The 22,871-nt window shown below is 51.6% G+C and overlaps 2 protein-coding genes across 2 annotated transcripts in view; one reads left to right on the plus strand and one right to left on the minus strand.

The window, feature by feature from the left end:
- The window catches only part of BOC (BOC cell adhesion associated, oncogene regulated), a 34,352-nt gene extending 14,506 nt beyond the window's left edge, over positions 1-19,846 (plus strand). The window contains 17 exon segments of the mRNA XM_050902714.1: positions 3,842-3,988; positions 4,598-4,741; positions 5,176-5,469; positions 6,260-6,532; positions 7,237-7,535; positions 10,322-10,481; positions 11,384-11,494; positions 12,726-12,932; positions 13,758-13,939; positions 15,076-15,181; positions 15,374-15,496; positions 16,180-16,221; positions 16,224-16,400; positions 16,811-17,037; positions 17,638-17,717; positions 18,362-18,555; positions 19,142-19,846. Of these exon segments, the coding sequence (XP_050758671.1) occupies positions 3,842-3,988; positions 4,598-4,741; positions 5,176-5,469; positions 6,260-6,532; positions 7,237-7,535; positions 10,322-10,481; positions 11,384-11,494; positions 12,726-12,932; positions 13,758-13,939; positions 15,076-15,181; positions 15,374-15,496; positions 16,180-16,221; positions 16,224-16,400; positions 16,811-17,037; positions 17,638-17,717; positions 18,362-18,555; positions 19,142-19,326 (2,951 nt within the window). The 3' untranslated portion in view covers positions 19,327-19,846.
- Positions 19,847-21,148: 1,302 nt separating this feature from the next.
- CFAP44 (cilia and flagella associated protein 44) overlaps positions 21,149-22,871 on the minus strand; it is a 47,964-nt gene continuing 46,241 nt past the window's right edge. The window contains 2 exon segments of the mRNA XM_050904216.1: positions 21,149-21,616; positions 21,994-22,128. Coding sequence (XP_050760173.1) covers positions 21,338-21,616; positions 21,994-22,128 — 414 coding nt within the window. The 3' untranslated portion in view covers positions 21,149-21,337.

Raw genomic sequence — 22,871 nt, forward strand, 5'->3', positions numbered from 1 at the left:
ACTTTCACCTTGAAGGCCAGCATTTTATTTACTACTGCTTCTTCTCTGAAGTTATTTATGGTCTCCCATTCATTTAATCTGGTCTGTCTCGCCTGCCTTGTTGCTTGGCCTCCGGCCCTGGGATTCAGCTGGTTTCCCTCCCTGATGACAGCGGCGCAGCTAGCCGCAGGGCTGACCCTCACGGCGCCCTGGCTTGCCCCATCGCGCCTTGGAGCGGGGCACAGATGGACACAAGCAATGGCCTTTGGTTGCACTCCCTTCTAAACAAAAAGAAAAAAAAAAAAAAAAAAAAAAAAAGAAAAAAAAAAAAAAGAAAAAAAAAAAAAAGAAAGAAAAAAAAAAATCCCAGCACAGCTGGGATTGGCAGTGCTCTTGTCTGTCTGTCTGCAGCACCTCCCGGCCGGTGGCTGGTGGATGAGGACTTGCTGCTTCCCTGTGATCAAGCATGTCTTTTAAGGACAAGGACATGGGCTGGCACGCTGGGCACCGCCATATGAAAAGGAAAACCCAGCCAGTGGAGAGGGGATGTGGTTTCTCCCAGCTGCAGCGGGAGTTAGGCTCGGGGTGCAAATTGCATGTTAGACGTGGGGCACAGCCGCTGCCAACCGGGCAGCTGAAGGGGTGAGTGCCGCATCCCCCCTGGCACTGACCCTCTCCTCCACCCATCCCTGCACTGCACTGCCTGGCGGGGGGAGGTGTGCGTGGCCCCCCACATCTTGGGGGTGGCTCATTTGAAGCCCCCAGGATGAAGCTGGGTGTCCCAGCCCAGCACGGCACCCTCCGTTTTGCTGTGCTGGGGCCAAGTGCAACAGGATGTGTGAGGGGGGCTCATCCCACACACGGAGGGGGCCAGGGATGCCCCCAACCACCCCTCGCCAGCTCTGGCCGACCCATCGGCATTAATGGACGGCTGTATGCACCCGTACCAGCAGGGAGCAGGGCGGTTGAGACAGCCCTTGGCCAAAACCCGCTGGCAAATAAAACAGTCTTTGTCGCTGTGGGGGAGCAGGAATTTAGGGGAGTAGTTTGGCAGGAAGCTCGTACGCTTGCGTATTGGAAAATAGTTTGTCCCAGTGCCCACCTGATGTTTTTTCTCTCTCCCCTGCTGGTTTCACTCCACTTCTCTGGCAGCGCCCAGTTCTTGCTCCCCCAGCCACCCCAGGATCCCCTTTCTCCATCCTTTCCCCCTCCATCCACAGCTTCGCCCCTTGTCCCCAGCAGCCAGGCTGGGAGGGGAAGGCAGGAAGAGCTGGGGGTATTGCTCCCCGCCATGGGGCTGCAGCACTCACAGCTGTGAGAGCAGTGGCTGAGCTGCTCTCCGGGGGGCTGCACGTGAGGGACCCCCACATTCGCCCAGCCCAAGGTCATCCCGGGGGTCCCCCGGTACGGGGACGTCATTTCCCATCTTCGAGAGCATAGTGTTCCCCGGTGGGCTCCACTGTGCCGGGGCCGTGGGCCTGCTCCTCCTCCGGGCTCCTGGGCCCCTTCTCCTCTTCAGGGTCTGTGCGTGCGTGCATGCGTGTGTGTGTGTGTGTGCAGATCCCTGCCAGCATTGCTGGAGCCTATGCCTTGGCTCCAAAATCTTAATTTGGCTGTGATGAATCCAGACCACCAAGGCACACATTAATTTTCCTGATGCTCGTTTATATTTTGTTGATCGGAGAAATATGCGTGATGTGGGCAGGCAGACACTGGGCTCTTGCCTCTTCTCCACCTCTTTCCATTTCTGTGGCTCTTACTATTTTATTCCTTGATCAAATATAAAAAGCAAAGAGGAGGAAATATCCAGCACCCTTCCCCTCCCCAGCAGTAACTTTCGTTGTCGGAGGAGCATGAGGCGCTGCCAGCTTTTCACAAGTTAAGAGTTAACCTTCATCTGGCTTTAATACCCAGTGGAAACATGGCTCCCCTCCTCAGCTTGTCTTAAAGGATTAATCACATTTCTGAAGTTCACCCGTATTCCTTCTTTTTATTATTTTTTTTTTTAATTGAACGATGCCAAGAAATTCCAGAAGTATTAAGCATGTTCACTGCAAATCATTTTTATGACATTGCAAAACCTCCCTTTTTCTTTTCAACCTCCTCCCCCTCTCTCAGATCTGGAACGCTGGCTCCCCCGGCAGCCGCCCGGCAGCCCCTCCGCACCGCACTCGGGGGGCTTTCTTGCCGCCTTGCCAAGAGAGCTGGTTTTTATTTAAACTCCATAAAGGATCTTGCTTTAATCAGAAAGTCTGCTTGAGAAATTTCATGTCACTTTTCCATGACTGTGGGTGGGAGAAGCTTGGAGCCAGAGTTGTCTTTTGCTCTTGGAGCACTGCTGCATTTCCCAGAGAACAAAACCACATTTTTCTGCCGGCCGGGGCTGCCAAGGGAGGCTGCCTGCCGTCCGCCCGCTGCCAGCCCTCCTGCTTCCCCCCGGCTCTCCAAACTACCCGAGGTCGCGGGCGCCACGTCCTGGGATGAGTTTCGAGGGGTGAGGGAGCTGTTGACAGCACGTGGCCATGCTGCGCCGTGGCGACGGATGCGACACACTGCCTTAGCGTGGAGTTTTGAAAAGGAAGTGTGGTCTCGTCCGGATTTAGTGGCGTGCCGCTCGGGAGACATGTGTTAGCACTGGTCCGGGGAAGATGGGCCGGCTTGAGCCTTGATGCAAGCTCGGGAGACATGTGTTAGCACTGGTCCGGGGAAGATGGGCCGGCTTGAGCCTTGATGCAAAAACGTGACTTGCGACCCACTGCGGGATGTGCAGTTGTCACTAGCGGTCACCTGGGCTGGTGCATGGCACTGTAAAAACGTGTGCACGGGACTTTTTTCCTGGCACAAAACCTTCTCCCTCCCAGCACAGGCTGACCGAGAGAAACTTCGAGCTTGCAGTGCCCTGGCAAGATCTGCAATCATGCCCAGGGAGAGCAGGGACTGGTTTCATCTCCGGGAAGCTCAGCGGGGCCAGGCTGGCGTGCTCCCTGCCAGATCTGCGGGTTTCCCCACAGTCCTCTGCTCCTGCTTTGCAAACAGGGAAAAGAAAACAAGAAGTCAAGTGCCCCTTCCCCCCCGCCCCTGTGCTTCCAATCCTGCTGCCCGCATCAGCCCTGCCGGGGGAGCGACCCCCATCACAGCCTCGCAGGGGGACACGTGCTAGGACAGGGTGTTTTCACGGCTGATTTAGGGAGGGGGCAGCTGTGCCGTGTAGAGGAGGAGCTGCTTTTCCTTGCAAGTCCCTGTTCTGTGAACTGGGGCATGGGCTCTGCTTGGGCACACGCGAAGTGTCATGGTTAACCAGCCTTCGGCTGTGAGATATTTGATGGGAGTGAGAGTGCCTGGAGCGGAGATGCCGATTGCTGAGGTGCTGGAGGAGCTCAGGGCAGCTCTGGGAGCATCCAGCATTCAACACACCTTCTCCCACTGTGTCACACGGCGTCTGTACACCCTTGAAGGAGGCTGGGCTCCCGGAGTTGTGACTACAAAGTTAGCTTCTCGGTAGCAGGACGGCAGCCGCATTTGAAATAGCAGGCGGCAGAAGGACCATTTTTGGCCGCCCTTCAGTGCTGCAGTAAGTTGGCTCATTTTTTACTCTCAGGCCAGGATTTTTCGCACCCAGTTTCTCAGCCGTGGAGCAAGCAGTTTCTCCAGAAGCTGTGTTTTAAGTTATCCATTTTGTAGGAAGGAGGAGGAGAAAAAAAATAAAGTTCTGAAACCAGGCCAGTTTCTCTAGCTGCTAGGGATGGAGCGATCCTCTGCCGGCACTGCAATGAAACAGCCCCAGGTCCGCAGGGAGAGGAAGAGCTGACACTGAGATGCTGAGCCAGCCACTGAGATGCCCTGTCGTTTGCTCTCTCTGCAGATCTCAAAGATTTCAAGTTCGACGGCCAGCACGTGATCGAGGTGGATGAAGGGAACACGGCCGTGATCGCCTGTGACCTGCCTGAAAGTCACCCCAAGGCTCAGGTCCGCTACAGCGTGAAGCAGGAGTGGCTAGAGGCCTCCCGAGGTGAGTGCCACAGGGGTCTGTCCCGCTGGGTCCCCTCCCAGGACCCTCAGTTTTACCCTTCCCTACCAGCAGTAGCTTTCTCTGCCTGCTGCCTCCTCATTGTCCCTTCGCCGCCGGTCTGAGCACAGGTTAGTTTAGGGTCTCTGCCAGGTCTCCCTGATGTCCCTGCTGCCTGGGACTGGGGAGCTGCGTGTAACACTAGCTTGCAGTAAGGCAAAAAGAAGCAGAATTAGGTGATGCACAATGTCACTCTTCACTGGGCATCTCCATGTGTCCGTGAAGCATTCTTCTAGCCCAGCCTGGATAAAGGCAACTTTGAATTTGGGGAAATTTTTAAAATTTGGATCTGAATTTTGCAGCTTCATTCCATCTGCTGCATGTACCTATGACAAGCGAGCTTCACCTGGGGCTCTGTTCCTTTCATCATTGCATCACTGCTCCCTCTGATATTTGAACGAAAAGCGGTCATTTCAGTGCTGTCGGTGTTATCGCGTTGTTTTTTTCCCTTCCCATTTGTCCACCTTTTCTTCAGGGCACTGCATATCTTCCAGGAGGCTGGGCGGGAGCATATCTTGTGACCACGTGCCACCTCCTCTTCTCTCTCTACAGACAATTACCTTATCATGCCATCTGGGAACCTTCAGATTGTCAATGCCAGCCAAGAGGATGAGGGGACTTACAAATGTGCTGCCTACAACCCCGTGACGCAGGAGGTGAAAACCTCGGTCTCCAGTGAGAGGCTCCGTGTGAGACGTAAGCCGCTCTCCCTTCACTGCATGTCTTCTCCATAGTGCTTCCAGCCCTGGGAGCAAATACCAGTGCTATCACAGCTGGTTTTCTGTGTGAACCGACATTATCAGTTGCTGGGAAAACTCCTTTCCAGCAGCAGAAGGCCCCAAGGTCTGCTCCTGGGGTATGTGTGTGCAACCCTGGGATTGCCATACCTCTCAGGATTTGTTCTTGGTGATGGGCGAGCAAAGGCCCTTAGCCCTTCGGCAAGACCGCTAGCTGTGTGCACGCATCCCATGAGGAATGTCCCTCTTGGCCTGTGTTGCCGTTTATACACCCCAGCGCAGGGGAGCAGCATGCTAGCCCTACCATTACCCCTACCTACAGTCTGCACAGGGTGCTTTCCCACCGGCCACCTTCCTTCCCACCCAACTCCTTCCTCCTCCTCTCCTCACCAGGCTCCACAGCGGAGGCAGCCCGGATAATCTACCCCCCCGAAGCCCAGACCATCATTGTCACCAAGGGCCAAAGCCTCATCCTGGAGTGCGTGGCCAGTGGGATCCCCCCGCCACGGGTCACCTGGGCCAAAGACGGCTCCAGCGTCTCTGCGTACAACAAGACACGCTTCCTGCTCAGCAACCTCCTGATTGACCCCACGAGTGAGGAGGACTCGGGCACCTACAGCTGCACGGCTGACAATGGGGTTGGGGAGGCCGGAGCCGCGTTCATCTTCTACAACGTGCAGGTGTTTGGTGAGTGCTGCTGTAGCCCTTGTTTCAGGAAGGGCTTGGACTTTCTCCACTGCTTTCAGGGGAAAATACTAGTGCTGCTGTACTCTTCCTCTCCCTGGACAAACCACAACGTAATGCAAACCCCTGTTTGTGGTTCCAGTTTCTAGGAGATGGGACAAATTCTTCCTTGAGGGTGGTAGTTCCTCCTTCCTAGCTCCCACCATCCTCCCTTCCTCTGCAGAAGCTCTTCTCTTGTCATTTGTGGCACTGGGTTTGCTCTAACACTTTCTAGTGGAGGACTGGCTGCTTCTTAGACATATTTGACATTGGCATAGTGAAGGTATCAGAGTGTCTTGCTTTTTGTTCTGTTCTGTAGAGAAGCTCTCTATGGGGTGGGAAATCTAAGGGATACTACACCATGCATTCTTCCCCTTCTCACAAGCATTATGGAGGCTAAGCCTATGTTTTATTGGATTGCATTTCATCCAGGTGCTGATGTGTTGTTTCAGCACAAGCGCAATCTTTGCAGAGTAGCATTTCAGCTCAGAAAAATGGGACGTGTAGGTGGCTGCTGTCGTCTGAGAGGGGCAGATGGCCTTGGGCCACCTCTCCTTGTGGTTCACGTGGATGCTGAAGGGGAGGTGCAATGAAGCAGACCCCTGTGGGCCCCCACAAAGGGAGTGGGTCTTGGGGGTAGGGTAGGGATCCATCACTCTGCCCTCATCCCTGCCAGAGAGGAAAGTGCGAAGCCATGACCGTGCTGTGCTCCCTGCCAGCTGGCACTCAGCAGCCATTTTTTTTCCCCACACAGAGCCCCCGGAGGTCACCATGGAGCTGTCCCAGCAGATCATTCCCTGGGGCCAGAGCGCCAAGTTCACCTGCGAGGTGCGAGGGAACCCCCAGCCCTCCGTCATGTGGCTGCGCAACGCCGTCCCCCTCTCCGCCAGCCACCGGCTCCGGCTCTCCCGCAGGGCGCTGCGGCTGGTCAGCGTGGGGCCCGAGGATGACGGCATATACCAGTGCATGGCGGAGAACGAGGTCGGCAGCGCGCAAGCCATGGTGCAACTGAGGACAGCCCGGCCGGGTAAGCCCCTCTCTCCAAGCTTATGACCATTCAATCCTAGAGCCTAACACACAGGGAAAGGGCAGGGGGAGCAGGAGAATAAAGTTGGTGTGTAACCCTCCCGCTTGTGTTAGAGCTGCCTTGTTCTTCCCTCTCTTTTACCCTACACTTTGAGTGTTTTTTTGACTGGGATCTCCGTATCTCACTGTAGGAACAGATGGTAGCGCTTTTGCTTCTAAGTGCAGTGCCATGTGTGCATACGTGAGCTATCTCTACATGAGAGACATAGGACATCTGGGTGTAGTGCCTTACCCCATGGCTTACTCAGCTCTGCCTCTGAGCTTGCACTGAGCAAGAGCATAAACACTGATGTGGGTGGATTCACCTGGGGTAAGAGAAGTACCACCTGCTTCCTTGGACCCTGCTGAACTTATCCAGGGTAAGAGGGGCTTCAGAGAGGGAGGAAGCCCTATGTGGCCAAGGCCTGTCCTCGGAGAGGCCCCAGTGAGGTGTGTTAGGTTTATAATGGGAGAAGGAGAGATTGTTGCCAACGCTTTTCTGAGTGGCACAGCAGGCAGCACTGCCTGGGACCTGGTACCTCTAAGGTACCTCTGCTGCAATGGGTGTATAGCACTGGTCTTCTGAGAGGTTCAAGGTGCTCATAGCTCTGCCTTCACTGCAGACTGGGACTGGCATTGACCCTGCCTTGACACCTTGTCTTTCAGGAGCTACACTCAACCCTGGACAAGATGCCCAGCTGGGCTCGGCTCAGCCTCCAACACCACCTTCCAGGGACAGCACCTTAAAGCTGCCCCTGGATAAAGCTGGACTGCCAAAGCCTGGGACGACCTCGCTGGCAGCGTCTCCACAGTGTGCAGCCAACAGGGAGCTGGTGTCTCCAGCCGAGGCCCCCATCATCCTCAGTTCTCCCCGGACATCCAAGACGGACAGCTATGATCTGGTGTGGAGACCCCGGCCTGACAGCAGAGCCCCCATCCTCTATTATGTGGTGAAGCATCGCAAGGTATCGCTGTTTCGCCCTGCTCCCATCTTTCCTCTGCGCCGTTCCACAAGCGGGCTGGTGGCCTCACTGCACGTTTTCACACCTTGTGAGCAGGTGCGTTGGGGCAGGGGCACCCATCGCTCACCGGTGGCGCTGGTTGGTGGGACCTCCTCAGCTGCAGCCTCAGCCTGGTGAGGTGTGATGAGTACAGGCTGCGAGAGGAGGTTTGCTGAGCTGCCCAAGAAGAGCCCATAGTGGTGCCTGTCTGCCTAAGGACGCAGAGGGCGTATGCACACACATGTATTTCCAGTCTAAAGAGCTTCCACTTCCAATTCCCAGTTGTTTGCTTACACAAGTAGGAAGTCATGAGGGCAGATTGCGCAGTGACTTGCTCTGTAATGCTTTTGTCTTGGCACAAGCCACGGGCTCACCTCTGCCTTGAAAGGCTTGGGCTGCAGGACACAGAGTAGCAGCCCCTCTCTGCTGCACGTACCTGCCCTGCTGAGCAGCCCTGAAGCACCCATGCTCAGTGACTGTGAGGAGCTGGCAGAGAGCCGTCATAGCCATGCTAAATCCTCTGGGAAGGTCCTCAACCACCGGTTTTATTCCGGAAGCTGAAAGGCAGTGCACTGTTGAGCATGTCTCTTGGCTGGTGGCACAGCGTGAGCATATGGTGCACTGCTGAGCCCTGCTTGAGCCCAAGGGCTCCTGCCCTCTGCGGTGCTTCTCAGCACCAGGGGCAGAGTGCAGGCAGAGCTGTGGCCCAGCAGTTTCTCTAAATAGCAAAGCATTGTTGAGGTAAAAATTCTGCTTTTGAGGTGTAGAGCATCTCTTCCCATTTTGCTGGGGATAAGTGGAAAAAAGGGGCTTGAATTTATCTGTTTGCTGCTTGTATTTCCTTTGGGTAGGCAGGGAGTTGCAGTAAAGAGGCAGATTTTGCTTTGGGGTTTGAGTACATTCCAAATCTGGCATGTTTTGGATTCCCAGCCACTGCAAGGCACCGTTTTCAATTATATGTGAATATATATATCTATTTCCTGGAATTGTTTGATTTTGTGAAAATATGGTATAATAGGAGGCTGTTATAATCCCTACACATCCTTGATTTCTTTCTAAACAAAACTTAAGCTGAGGGTTTCAGCTAACCATCGCTTTAAAAAGCCCTTTAAAACAAAGGCAGAAGATGCCAACACAAGAACACAATAGGGCAAGCTTAAATAAAAAACAAAAGATGCCAAAAGCCTCACCAGACTATTGGCTCCGGTTGTCTGCCAAGAAGAGATTTGTCCCCCAATGGTGTATCATGTAACTACCAATTCTGCATGCGATCTTAACTTGCAGGCTGGAGTTTGTCCATATTTTATTTGTTTTTCAGCGCTTCACCTGGAAGGGGCTGTAGGGCAGTGGAGGTCACCATGGGTCACTGCAGTTTGCAGTAATATGTTTTCAGTGTAGTCCAAATTCTCAGCTGGAGACTCTTTCTTGGGATGCTTAAGGATTGTGTGGAAAGGAATTAGTCCCAATAACCGTTAAACTTGTTTAGAAAGAGTCTCTTTCTATCAGAGATCCTTAGGATCAAGTTATATAATGATCTGGTTTTGACATCTCTGACTGGAAAAGCATATGTGCGGAGAGGGAAGGAATCAATTTAGCAACAAAAGAAAAGGCTCTTTGTGTGAAAGATGGCTATAAGGAAAGTAAAACCTACTGACAGGAGGCTTACATTTGTACTGGGCAAGGATCTGCTTCTCCTCTGAAAAATATCTGTGGATGTCTTTTTCCCTGCTCTTACACTGCCCTTAAAATCTCAGCAGCCTGCAAGCAGTCAGATGCCACACAGCCGTTATCTTTGTTTCTTAAGAATTTCTCTTTTTCTTTCCTGATATTAGCAGTCTTTAGGGCTCCCCTCCCTGGCCTCACAACTCTGCAGGCTGGGGAATAAAAATAAAACGAGGCAGGCATTAATCAGTCAGTGTCAAACGCTTGGAGAAGATGAATGATACGGCAGAGTCTCGGCATTTCCGTTTTGTTGCATTGCCTGCATTGCTAATGCTCCTTTCGGCACCGGGTCACTTGAGTGTCCTGCCTATTTGCCTGCAAAAATATTATCCTTGCGGCTGGGGAGAAGGAGGAAGGTCCCACCTTCCCTCCCCCTCCTCATGGGGCATCGGGGCATCACCAAAAAGCGAACTGTTTTTCCAAGCCTTTCTGGGGGCCACAGCCATACACAGTCTCTTCCCTGCAGAAACCTGTGCTCAAACGTTACAGTTCCTCATTTCAGCCAGAAAGTGCCAGCGGTGAGGCTGGATAAAACTGGACAAAAAGCCGTTAGTCAAATGATTTAGGTCCAGATGACCAAAGTGGTGTCTGGATACCTCATCCCATGGAAATGGCCAGCGTCTAAATGAGCAGCTCAGCGGCTGGGCTGCAGGAGAGATTTGGCTCCTAAAGCAGCTCGAGCGTCTGGCTAATGCTGCCTTTTGTGGGCACGCCTGCTCCAGAGTTTTACATGCATTGAGGGGCAGCGGTATCAGAGGGGACCAGTGGACAGAATGGGGCTGGGTGAACGTCTGGGGTCAAGAAAATACCCTGGTGCTTGGTGACTTGTCCTGCTTATACCTGAATACTTCAGCTTTGCAAAATCAGGCTGGAAACATCTCCCTCTTTTGCAGGCAGGGAACTGGCCTCCAGTCAGGGAAGGTAGCCCTGGCTGATACACAACCTGTCATGAAAGTTTCTGAGCTCAGTGCAGGCAAGAAGCCCAGCCTGCCCCCAGCTTTGCGATGCCTGTGTTGGTCTCTCAGCAGGTCACCAACGCCTCGGACAGCTGGGCGGTGAGGGACGTCCCAGCCTCGCAGCACCGCCTGACCCTCACCAGGCTGGACCCTGGGAGCCTCTACGAGGTGGAGATGGCCGCTCACAACTGTGCCGGCGAGGGACAGACAGCCATGGTGACCTTCCGGACTGGTAAAGGTCAAACCTTTCCCTGGGTGTTTTGCTCTGAGTCAGGGGAGGGCCCCTCCGAGACGTCTCGTCCCAGCCCTGAGGCACAGGCACCAGCCTTAGGACAAAGGGGCTGTTTCTGCTCTGGAAATCCATCTGCCCTCAGCTTAGAGTGACTCTGTCAGAAGGGAAAGTGGAGGGTGGGATTGAAACGGGATGGGGAAAATCAGGTCTTCCCCTCTGCCTGGGTTGGAGTAAGTCCCTTCCTCCCTCAGTGTCTCAGTTGGACACCTGCAGAACCACAGAAAATAGGTCTGGTGGGGATGTCAAGAGGTCGTTTAATCCATCCTCTGCCTGGAGACAGGATCAGCCTGTGGGGGCTGTTCCCAACAGGCGTTTGTCTAATCTGTCCTCAAAAGTTTGTCCTGCACTAAAGGAAGCTCTGAGCCTTCCCACGCAGTCTGCCTGGTGCCGAGCTGTCTTCACCACTAAAAGGATGTTCCAAATGTCTACACTAAGTCCACCTGTCCCCTGGCTGCTTTTCATGTCTCCAGCAGGTGTGGTGAATGCCATTCCCTTTGTAGCAACCTTCCCCATGGTGGTGGGCTTGCTCACATCTCCCCTCAGGCCTCCATCTTGTGCTAATTACTGCCTTCTCAGGCAGAAATCTAGCAACATTTCAAGAAAACCAATTAAAAGTTTTAGAAAATTAAATATGAGGAGGACCTATTAACAGTTTAACAACCTGCCCCTTTAGCTTTAGTTCCTGCCTGCAGGTTGAGTGCTTTGAACCCCTAGGGCCATTTGAGGCCAGAGAGCACTTACCTCAGCATCATGGCTGGGAATATTTTCTTTGCTTATCACAGCAAAAATTAACTCTGAGCCACATCTCTGTGTCACTGATGCCACCTCTCCCTTCTGCACAGGCCGGCGCCCAAAACCAGAGATTGTGGCCAGCAGAGAGCAGCAAATCCAGAGGGATGACCCAGGCACAAGCACTCAGAGCAGTAACCAGTCCGACAACAGCCGTCTGTCCCGTAAGGCCCTTCCTGAACTGGGCAGGGAGGGAGGGCGAGGAAGGGTGCTGGATCTCTTGTGGGTGGCAGTGGCCAGGCCGTGCTCGAGTTGAAGTCTCCACTGGGTAAAGCAAGACTGTGCAAAGCTGGATGGGAGGTCTCTAGCTCCTGACAAGGAGAGGTCCTTCTTAGACACCCCTGCTACTGCACTTGGCAGGCAGTCTGCCTTAGGAGAGCAGGCTGATCCCCCTGCCTGTCCCCACCATTAATGCAAGGACTTGTCAGAAACATCCTGTCTCTTGCTGAGTTTCACATGGAGGGTTCAAAAAGCCCTGCCGTGGAGTCTGTGAGTGTGTGGTGCACAGGACCAACAAGCTGCCGTGCACCATTGGGTGCTGGGGGAATGCGAGAGAGAAAGGGGAACCAAGTCCCTGCAGGTCCTGGCATCCTCATCTCTCAGCCAAGCCCTGACAAGGGGCAGTTAGTGCCCATTCTAGGGGTGCAGGGTGCTCCATTCGGGTATTTTGCTGCTCTGGAGAAACATCAGTTCCTTACTGGTTAATCCAATTCATTGTTTCCCACCTTGTGTCTGCCATTACTATCACTCACCAGTGCCATTATCCTTTCTGTGAAATTCTCTCCTTCAATCCTTATCCTTTCTGTGAAGTCCCCTCCTTCAGTCCCCCACACTCACTCATGTGTTGCCTTTTCTTTCATCTCCACAGCTCCATTCATCTCTTTCCCTCCCATCTTTTGATTGTTTTCCTATCAAATTACATTCTACAGTTCAGAACTTTTCCCTATTTCCTCCTCAGCTGATTCTTCTCAATCTCTCCTGTTTTCATCTCCTACATTCATCTGTCCCCAGTGTCAGTCTCCCCCTGCTCACTGCTTCCACATCAGCAAGGCCTTTTGCTCTATCTCCAGCCCAGTATCCACACCTCTCACTGCTCTCCCTCCCACGGTGGGTGTACACGCCTCAAACCTTGTCTCATCCTACTTGAGTTGGGAGTGGAAAAGGAGCAAGATGCAAGCAAAAGTAAAAGATGTTTGCAGGGCACAAACAGTGAGGATTTGGGGGTGCCAGCTCTAATGAAGAGACAGAAAGAAGAGAGCATTCAGGACTTAAAGAGCATGTGGGTGGGTGCAATCCAGGCAGTCCTTCACCCACATACCTCTGAGCTACAGGATCCTCCAGACAGGGCAAGAGGAATGTGTTCCATGTCCTGATGTCCTTCTGTGCCCCCTGCAGCTCCAGAGGCACCGGACCGTCCAACCATCTCCATGGCGTCAGAGACATCTGTGTACGTGACCTGGATTCCCCGTGGGAATGGCGGGTTCCCCATCCAGTCTTTCCGTGTGGAATATAAGAAATTGAAGAAGTTGGGAGACTGGGTCCTGGCCACCAGTGACATTCCTCCCTCTCGCCTCTCTGTGGAAATCCCAGGCCTGGAGAAAGGTAGGCAGGTGTTCTCCTCCCTGCTTCCTGGAGGTCTGTAGGAAAGCTGTGCAGTCCCTGTAGGATGGTTAGCCGTCTGTCATGTCATGCTTAGCCCCGGCATGTGCAAACAAAACAAAGCCCCCCAGCTCCAGCCGTATATGCATGGGGAAAAGCTGCAAATGCTTCTCCAATTTCTCCAGCTGCAAAGACCAGCATAGATTTGACCTCCCTCAGGGAGGCTTGTGCATACTTTTCTGTATTAGAGGATATAGTTACTAAAGACATTTGGTTTTGCCATTTACTAGACAGGACAGAACTTCCCTTAGCCACAGGCAAGACAGATGGGCACACAATTCCCATTGCACTTCACATGAGAAAAGACGGCATCGCTGAGCTGGACAGCTTAAAAGGGCAACATATCTACCCCAACTTAAAGACCAGTAAAACGATGTTTGGGTAAAAATTACTTAGGCTTTGAGCTTTTAACTGATGTTTATGTGCTTAATTTCCATGTAGTAGAGGAAGGATGCCTTCCCATACCTGCTTTCGGGTCAGGACATCCTTTTCAGGCATCTCTGAATCCACCCACACACCTTCCAGAACTGCTACCTGACCTCTAGACCATCCAGACAGGAATTGGGGAAGGCAAATAAAAGCAGGGTCCATCTAGCACATGGCTGAAATCTGGCCATTCAGTGTTTGTACTTCAATCAAAACCTCTCTGTAGGCTCTCTGCCTTCTGGAGAAGATGTAGCTCCTCTCCAGTGTCAGGCTTGTGCTGACAGTAGAAGTCTTGGAAGACTCCAATTTCTGCAACTCTTTTATTTCCCATTTTTCCCCTAGGCACGTCCTATAAATTCCGTGTCCGGGCACTGAATATCCTGGGAGAGAGTGAGCCCAGTGCGGCGTCTCGGCCATACGTGGTGTCTGGGTACAGCAACCGAGTCTACGAGCGCCCTGTGGCTGGGCCGTACATCACCTTCACCGATGCCATCAATGAGACCACCATCATGCTGAAGTGGATGGTAAAGTTTGTAGGGGTGGAGATCTCTGAATGTGCAGGAAGCAGGTGTGTGGGTGCTTCTTGCCCAGCTTACACATCTTCCAGGTTACCGCACTGGAGCCTGTCGCCAGCACAAATGGATCTGGGATCCAATAGCTCCCTCCATCAAAGGAGGACTGGGCTTGGGCTACACAGAAGTGGGGGAAGTCAGAGAGCCTAGGAAACCCTTTTCGTCTGAATCCAACATTGTACACAGGAGGCATTTCAGCAGATAACCTCAGGGTCTTGACCATTTTGTTCAACAAGCACAGTTCAACAACGCAGGGGGCAGTTGCTTGCTCTCCTGGCCAATTTCCTGGAATCCATTAGCACCTCTGTCTGTCCTAGTAGTTTCCCGCAGATATGTCCTTCACTCTCACTTTCTAGGTAGCAGTCCTGAGTGCTGATAATGGCTTACAGCAGTCCACCCCAGAGGATTTTTAGGACTGGGCAGGATCTTTTGGATCACAAGCCCAGATCCAAGTGTTTCCAACAGCTTAGAGCTTATTCAGAGGGATGCATTGCCCTCTTCTCTCCTAGCTGCTTCTAGCCAGAAATTGCTACAGGGCAGGATGGGCACTGCTGTTCATTTAAACACAAACAGTAGCTGACAAAATACTGGGTGAAAGACAGCAAGAACACACGGAGCTGGGACAGTACTGCCCTGGGCGGGGGGAACAGAGCTGTCTTCAGAAACACAAGACTCCTGCAGTCACCGGTTCGTGGCAAGATGCAGTTTGTCTGGAAGCCATGAGCCTACTGGAGTCAAGGTGAAGGTGTGCTTGCCCTTGCCCAGCTGAGTCACTGTTGTTGAGGAGTTTTTTTCTCTGAAGCATTGGCTGTGGCTGCTGAGAGGGAGCAGAGCACTGGGTGCTGGGAGTGACAGGACCAGACTCATGGCTTGTCTGTTACCTGAGAGAAGCAAGGTGTGAGAGTATAAAATAGCACTGAGCTCTTGGAAGGAAGCCCTTACTGTGCAAACCAGTGGCAACACAAGGAAGATCCCCCTGCTGGGTCTTCCTCCTGTCCCGTCCCATTTATCCCTACTGCTCCTCACCTCGTACAGTATGGAGCACAGACATCTCTGCTAATTTCTGCTCTCCCTCCCATTCTCTGCAGTATATCCCAGCCAGCAACAACAACACTCCCATCCATGGTTTTTACATCTACTACCGCCCCACTGACAGTGACAATGACAGCGACTACAAGAAGGACGTGGTGGAAGGTAGGAGATATTGACAGACTGGTCCCAGCTGCTGGTTCCTCCTGGAAGAGTACACAGCCAGAAGGAGCCCTGGGCACAAAAGGCAGCTGCTGCTGCTGCCCAGGCCTGCTTTACCTAGCACTGCTGCAGAGCTGGGCCAGCTGCCTGCTCCCTGAGGAAGCTAACAGCACTGTGTGTTTGTTCCCTCCTCAGGAGATCGGTACTGGCACTCCATCAGCCACCTGCAGCCAGAGACCTCGTACGACATTAAGATGCAGTGCTTCAACGAGGGTGGCGAAAGCGAATTCAGCAACGTGATGATCTGTGAAACCAAAGGTAACCAGCTTCACAGGGCACCTCTGGGAGCGCAGCCTGCTGCCTTCCCTGCCTGCAGCTGTCAGAGCACAGCAAGGCAGGTACCATCCCTGACTGACGGTGCGTCATCCAAGCTCAGGCAAGGTGATGGAGGCAGCACTGGGGAGAAGAGAGGCATAGGTTTGTTGATGCTGTTGATCAGTATGTGTATATACCCATACCAGTACTCACAGACCCCTTGTGCAGAGTCCATCACCGTTTCCCTCAGAGTAGTAGTTACCTTTTGTTTTCCTAAGTATCACATAGGTGGTGACTGGAACCAGAAGGGCTAACTTTCCCGTGCTGTGCCGAACTCCTGTGTTTGGTTATAAGCAGGTCCCATGTTGTCTTCCAAGCAGCTGCACTGTCATGATAGGAACAGCATTAAGTCCAAGTGTGTGTTTTGGAGAAGCTATTTTCCTTTTTCCGTTTGCTTTAGCAGCCCAAGACCCTGGCAGATGTGTAAGCCAAGCACAGAGGACTCGTCTGTACTGCAATATGCATCAGCCTAGGAAATCCTCTGTCATTCAGGAGCACTTCTTTAAAGCCACTGTAGAAGTCTGTCCACTCCACAGCAGCATAGACATCCCTGGAACGGGCTGCTATTCCACCTGCCATGTCTGTGTCTAACGCTCTCTCTCTCTCTCTCTCTCTTCCCTTCGCAGCTCGGAAGTCTCTTGGTCTGCCAGGTCGTCTTCCACCCTCCACAGTGCCCCCCAGCAGCATCCCCCACTCAGTGGTGGGCACAGTGGCCTGGGGACAGGAGCCATGGTGGCCCGTTCCAGTGACTTGCCGTACTTGATTGTAGGCGTTGTGCTGGGCTCTATCGTACTCCTCATCGTGGCTTTCATCCCCTTTTGCCTTTGGAGAGCCTGGTCCAAGCAGAGTAAGGGTTCTTTCTTGAGGGCTGATTTACATGATGTGCTCTGCCCTGTGGGTTAGATCTGACCCTGGGCGTGGTTGGGTCAGACACCCAAAATGTGAGGGCTGCACATTCTGGGAAGTAGGGAGAGGGTCAGCAGAGGGCAAGTCTCAAATGTCCTATGGAACCCCATAAAGACAAAGGCCACTGTTTGTCCCTTGTCCTGCTTACCTTGTTGAGAAGGAACCCTGGGACTAGAACGGGGGAAGGGGGCACTCCCTTTGCCTTTGTGTAGAGCCCCTTTCCACCATTTGTCTCCAAGGGTGCTTTGGGTGCCAAAATAGCTGCCTGATAGGACAGCCTAACACTATCCCTGCTGAGCTTCAGGAAGCCTCTGATTTTGGCCTCCGACTTCCTTTTTCTTCCCTCTGCAGAGCAAACCATTGACATGGGCTTCCCGGGAGCTGGGCTGCTGGTATCGTCCTGCCAGTACACCATGGTGCCTCTAAGGGGCATCTCTGCTCCTCGTGCCAATGGACATCCCTATGTTAACGGGCAGCCCTACGCCAACGGGGCACATCTGAATGGCATCTGCCCCTCTGCAGGAGTGGGGTATGCAAGCACCAAGCCCCGAGATTACAGTCCAGATGAAGTGCCACCGGTATGTCCACACCTGTGGTTGAAAGTTGGTTTGACATGAGCTGGAGGCCATGGTTGCAGTGAGAGGGCTCCTCCAAACATGGCTGGCACCCTTTGCAGCACGTAGAAGTGGCAAGACTGGCTTCTTAAAAGAGATTTCCCCTTTGCAGTGGAGTCTGAGACATGGGAAGAACAGCAGGGTCTCCAAAACACTGGTGAAGAGGAGGTTTCTTGGAGCAGTGGCTCTAAGTATGGAGGAGGCAGTGAGCAAAGGCTACTCTTATGGGAGTGGTTCCTGTTTCTCCTGAGCAAAGCTCACAGGCCTGACAATCTTGAGGACTCTGTGTGTAAATAGTAACACAGGTCAAGGCAGTGCCACAGCTGAGACTATAAATTGGTTATCGTCCCCCATTGATTCAGCAGTAAGCGTGAAGTGAGTTTTTCCATGCTCAGTTCTACTGTCCTCTGTAGCAAAAGAAACAGTTTCAGCTTTCTCTGCCTTCTGTCGTGAAAGCTTCACCAGTCTGCCCCACGGCTCTGGCTTTGGCTCCCAGATCAGCACCTGCCTTTTAATGCTGCTGTGTGGCATTGCTCTGCTGAGAATCCTTCTCTCTCCTTCCAGTCACATGAGGAGACCAACGCCTTGCTGCAGGCGAGAGTGCTGCAAAACGGGAATGCCCAGCAGGACTACCAGCCCTCCAGGTTAGTCCTGGCTTGTGGAGGGGGAGGGTGGAACAATCCAGTGGGACCCACAAGACTACATGCTCGCAAAAGCTTGCCCTCACCATGCTCCCGTCTGTCCCAGTTCACTTGGGAAACAAATCCATTCTCCAGCACTAGGCCTTCTTGGTCTAAATTCTCTTCGTACAGCTCATTCCTCTTACGGTTTGAGGGAGGGATAATTTAATTGTAGAGACGGCCAAGACCTACTTACCCCTGCCCCCATTTCCTCCCCGTGCTCCTAAGTGGGAGACTGAAAAGTAGGATGAGAGAAGCTGACATCTATGACTGGATGCTGATAAACAGCTGCCCCAGAATCTGGCCAGGGTCCAACTACAGGTGCTTTGTGTCTCGCTGTTCAGATGTCAAGTCATTACTCCCATGCTCCCTGGGAGGCACTACTCCTCCCAGCTCCTGTGGCACTCACTAGATGTTGAATCGTGGATACCAGGTCCCATCACCTCATTCCCACCCCAGAAGTACATCCCAGTTTCTGCTCTTCCCCTCTTTTAGGAATGCTCTGTGTCATTGCGTTGATGCAGCTGGCTGAGATGTTACACAGGTCAATATCTTTCAGGGAGGAAAGATCTGTTAATAGTGCTAAACCTCTTTGTCTGCCTTTCCAGATTGCCCAACTCAAGAACAGAAGACAGCTCTTTCCTCTACAGTCTCCCGGATGACTCCACTCACCAGCTTCTTCAGCCACAGGATGACTGTCCTCACCTTCAAGAGCACTTTGTTGGCCTCCATCATCCAGTGATGGGCAGCAAAGTGGGAGGCCCTAGCCTGGATGCTCGACGGGATCCCCTGTTCCACCAAGGTCAGTGGTCTGGAGAACTCCGTGCTTGCTTCATCTCATCGTTTTAGGCTGATCTTGAAGGGAAATCTCACTGTAGAGCCTTTCTGATGGCTCTGTTCATGCTTGCTTCTGCGGTGCAAGGACAGTTTTAACATTGCATGGAACAACAGCAAGGAAAGGCCATACGAGCAGTTGGGGACCGTAAATTGCCTCAGTCAGTTTTAGACGACACATTTCTCACTTCTCCAAAAGCTTGAGCTGTATGCTGCCAGAAGGGCACATACCCACCTTCAGTTGCAGAGACGCTGTCCTTTAGTCCTTCTTTATTTTGTATCTTCCAGACCGCCAGTAAAACAAGGTCCTTGAAAAATTATGTGAATCCATCTCCCTAGGACCTGATCCATTGATCCACCCCTGTAGTGTGGATCAAACTTGTTGTGTGCAAGTGTGGGATCAAACTCCCATGTAGCCAGGACTTTCAGAATGCAGATCTTCCTCTCTGATCAGAGTACCTATCCTCATAAAGTGGACTGTTGACTAGAAAGCTACCACAGCGTCTCTCATTTCTGTACGCATTGTAATGATTTCTCGCTCCTTTCCCTTGCAGGAAGCCCTTGCTGCCTAGGCCTAGTGCCAGTTGAAGAGGTAGAAAGACTAGATTGCTGCCAGTCCAGAGGAGATCTCCATCCCCAGAATCCAGTGATCACATCTTTGGGTCAGGACCTACCAAGACATCTGAACAGCAGCCCGCCACCACTGAGGCCCTTAGAGACTCATTCTCCCACCAGCTAGGGACCAAGCTGCCTTTTGCAAAAGACTTATTCTAAAGAGAAAAAGAGAATGGGTATTTATTTTTGTATAACACCCCTATTTATATATTTATGCACTTGTATATAAATGTATATGTGCCTTTTATAATGCTATGGAGACAGAAGGCATCCTCAGCAAGGTCACAGGAGGGCCCAAGAAACAAGGCAGCAGCTATCCATGGCACCGGGCTGTTCATCAGAGTACAAGATGGAAACAGCAGCACAAGAGACGTCGCAGGACATGGGTCCAAGCAGAGCTGCTGCCACCAAGATCTAGCACCCTCTTGCAGCGAGGGCTTCACAAAAGATAATGCTGTCAAAAAGGTCTTTTCCTCTCCCCCACAGGAAGGTTTGTCCCAGGAACACGCTCCTGTGAATGGACTGGAGTTATGCACTCTGCCTAATCCACTTAACCCTTCACATACACGCCATCTGCAGCCACGTATCTGTAAAGACAAACCCACGCTTTAACATCTAAAATAAAGGCTTTAGTCTTTTCTGTGGCTGGCTGTATGCTAAATCCTCCCACAGAAAGAACCTGCTCTTTTTTACTTGCAGACATACAGCAAGCAGGACACCTGGGGAAAGGTGACATTTTCCTGCAGTTATAGTTTTCCAAATAGCCACTGACACAAATCTTCTTAATGCTGAGCTCAGGAGAAGAGGGACAAGCTGCTACCTCTGCCAGTTAAGTGACAGAAAACTTCTAGTGATGAGCACAGCTAGAGGAAATTTTCATTTATCTCCAAGGTCAGCTGCATGAGTTTGGTGATGGGGGGGAGGCAGACAAGACACCCAAATCTCTACAAATTTTGTTTCCTTATCCCCCACCTGCCATCCTGTGGTTTTTCAGCTCCAGAAGCTTTCAGCATCCAGGCCTGTGTGGATAAGGGTGGGTTTTTTTCCCCTTAAGGAAACAGGGGATGCTCAGCACCTTCACAGGGACCCACTGAAAAGACAGGCTGCACAAGTACCATTCATTCGGTTGTGCTGGGGCCAGCAGGCCTTGTGCCTGGCTGAGATACGGTTGGATCCTGGCTGAGCGCGCACCTGACAGAGGAACAAAGAGCAGTGGCAAAAGGCAGGGAGTGGGGAGGAAGAGAAAGAGCAGCTGCAGGTTGTTCAATCTATTTAATTAAAAATTAGCAACAAACCCCAAACCTCCCTGTGCACCCTCAGAAACTTTGCAGTGGAAGAACAGTGCAACACAACCCCTCCGCTTTGGTGATGAAGGAAGTTTTCACAGTAAGACAGGGTAAGTGCTGTAAATGATCACGCGCTGCCACCATACCGAATGCCAGAGGCAAAAAAGAATAAAACCTGAAAACATACAGAGCCTGGCTCACTCTCACTCTGATCAGGCAGGTGCAAGCCGGTGGAATTACAGGCTGACTTAGCATTTGCTATACCCTCCTCCTGCCAGGTAAATACCACGTCCTGCACTGCAGTGCAGTTTTCCACTGCTACAGAGCAGAGGCAAGTGGGAAAGTATTTGATTGGCTCCATACCCATCTGAGCACTTGTAGGGCCTGAGGAGAAAGGTCCCTTTGCTTTGTCCAAATAAATAGCACTTCCCTTGATTGGTAACTAGCTCAGTTAGCAGAGAAGTGCCATTGCTGCTAGGATGTTAGGCAAATAACAAAACACACCCTTACGGCAGACCTCTTTTACCATTTTTGAGAACACAGGTCTCAAAGCTGTATTTGCCCATGTGCAACTCATATCCAGCCTTCAACAGCCACTCGTTTGAAGAACAGACATACACAAACGCGCACACACACACACAGGGCATCTGCCCAGTGCAAATCTCTGCCATGGACTGGTAACAGCATTTACTAGTTGTATTTGCACTTTTTTATTCCCTATCTGTCACTACAGTCATATTTTGATAGGGGAAACAAATATAACCCTTTACAACTAAACCCCTATATAGCCAAAGCAATTCATTTCACACTTCCAGGTATAACTACTGCCACAGTTAACCATGTCCATTTTTAAGGGAGACTGAGACCGTTAGTTACTGTTTCTGGTGTAAGAACAGGGAATGATTCAGTTGGTGTCTCAGAGTCCTGTGGTGATGAAGGTTGTAGAAACAGGCACCCATCTTTTCTCCCAAGAAGAGCGAGTTCTTCTCTTAAGCACCCATCTTTACTGCTTAGAAGATTGATTTCTTCTCTTAGGAGGGCTGTGTCACGAGCTGTGTGCTTGAGCCGTGACTCCAGCCTGGCCTTCTCTTTGGTGTCAGTAGTTCGGGTGCCCTGAAATTCTACTCCCTGTAAGCAGAGGAAAAAAATAGCTCCTATAAAACATGGGAGAATGAATGGTGGAAATTTATTTCAAGCGGGAAAGTGAAGCTTTCCAAGAGGCAGGACAGCTTCATGACTTCTCCACTCCTCAGAACTACTTGGAAGTCAGAGTGAGGGACCACCAACTTAGACTCAGACTGTCACAGGTGGCTGCCTTATTCCCTAATACAGAGCAAAGAAAACGCTTTAATTCATTTGGCTGTTTCCATGTAGCAAAGGAATAATTTTGACTTGCTGCAAAACATTTTTTAATTAGACCAGAGAGCTGGTGAGGGCCAGATGATCCCTTACCCATTTCTGAACAGTCCCAAACCTGCATGTAGTACTGTGGCTAAAAGGCTTACCAGATCATTCTTTAGTGAAGCCAGCTTAGTTTCAAGTTGCTGCTTTTCAAGGCAAAACCGGTTCAGCTGCTGCAGCTTGCTGGTGTTTTCCTTTGTCAGCTTCATTAGCTGCTGCTGCAGGTCTAAGATTCTTTCCTAGAAAGATAAAAAAGGTTGAGCTGGGATGAGGGAGGACAAGAAGTGTGAAGTGGGGAAGAAGTGCTAGGCACAACATAAGTGTCGCAGAAGAGAGGTAAACAACAGACTGATCCTGCATACGCCACCTGATCCCACAGTACCTTTAGTGCAATCTGTCGGCATCTTTTTTTTTTTTTTTTACTATTGCAAACGCCTAAGTAGTTAAAGCAGTTAGTTAGGCAAAAGTGTGGGAAAGAGAAAGCCTTTAGGTACACAGTACTTCCGTAAGTGCCCTTCTGTAAGGGCAGCATAAGAGCGTTGCCTGCTTGCACCACAGCAGCTGAGCCTTAGGCCCCCCAGACAGAGACATGAACTTTTCAGATTGCACAGCCCAGCATCCCAGGCATGAGCCAGGGCTGCCCTGTACTCAAATAGTTCGTCACAGAGGCGGTGGGAGGAGGCAGTAGGTGCCGAATGCCAGCTGAAAACCAAAGGAAAGCACTCTGGAAGAACTTCACACAGGGACTGAAGCAGAAGGATGCATTTGAAGAAAGTAAAACAAAAAGATCATCAACTACCTCCATGAGAAAATAGGACGCGCGTCAGCAACTGGAGCAGAGGCAGGAATGATGATGGGAAATGGGAGTTGGACATTATAGTCTATTAATGACAAGTGAAAAAACCCAAACATGAACATGTTTACAAAAGATTTCAATGTAACTATTCGGCCCCAGGAAATGAAGCCTTAACACATCATCATA

This window comes from Gymnogyps californianus, chromosome 1, assembly GCF_018139145.2.
Source record: "Gymnogyps californianus isolate 813 chromosome 1, ASM1813914v2, whole genome shotgun sequence".
NCBI lineage: Eukaryota > Metazoa > Chordata > Aves > Accipitriformes > Cathartidae > Gymnogyps > Gymnogyps californianus.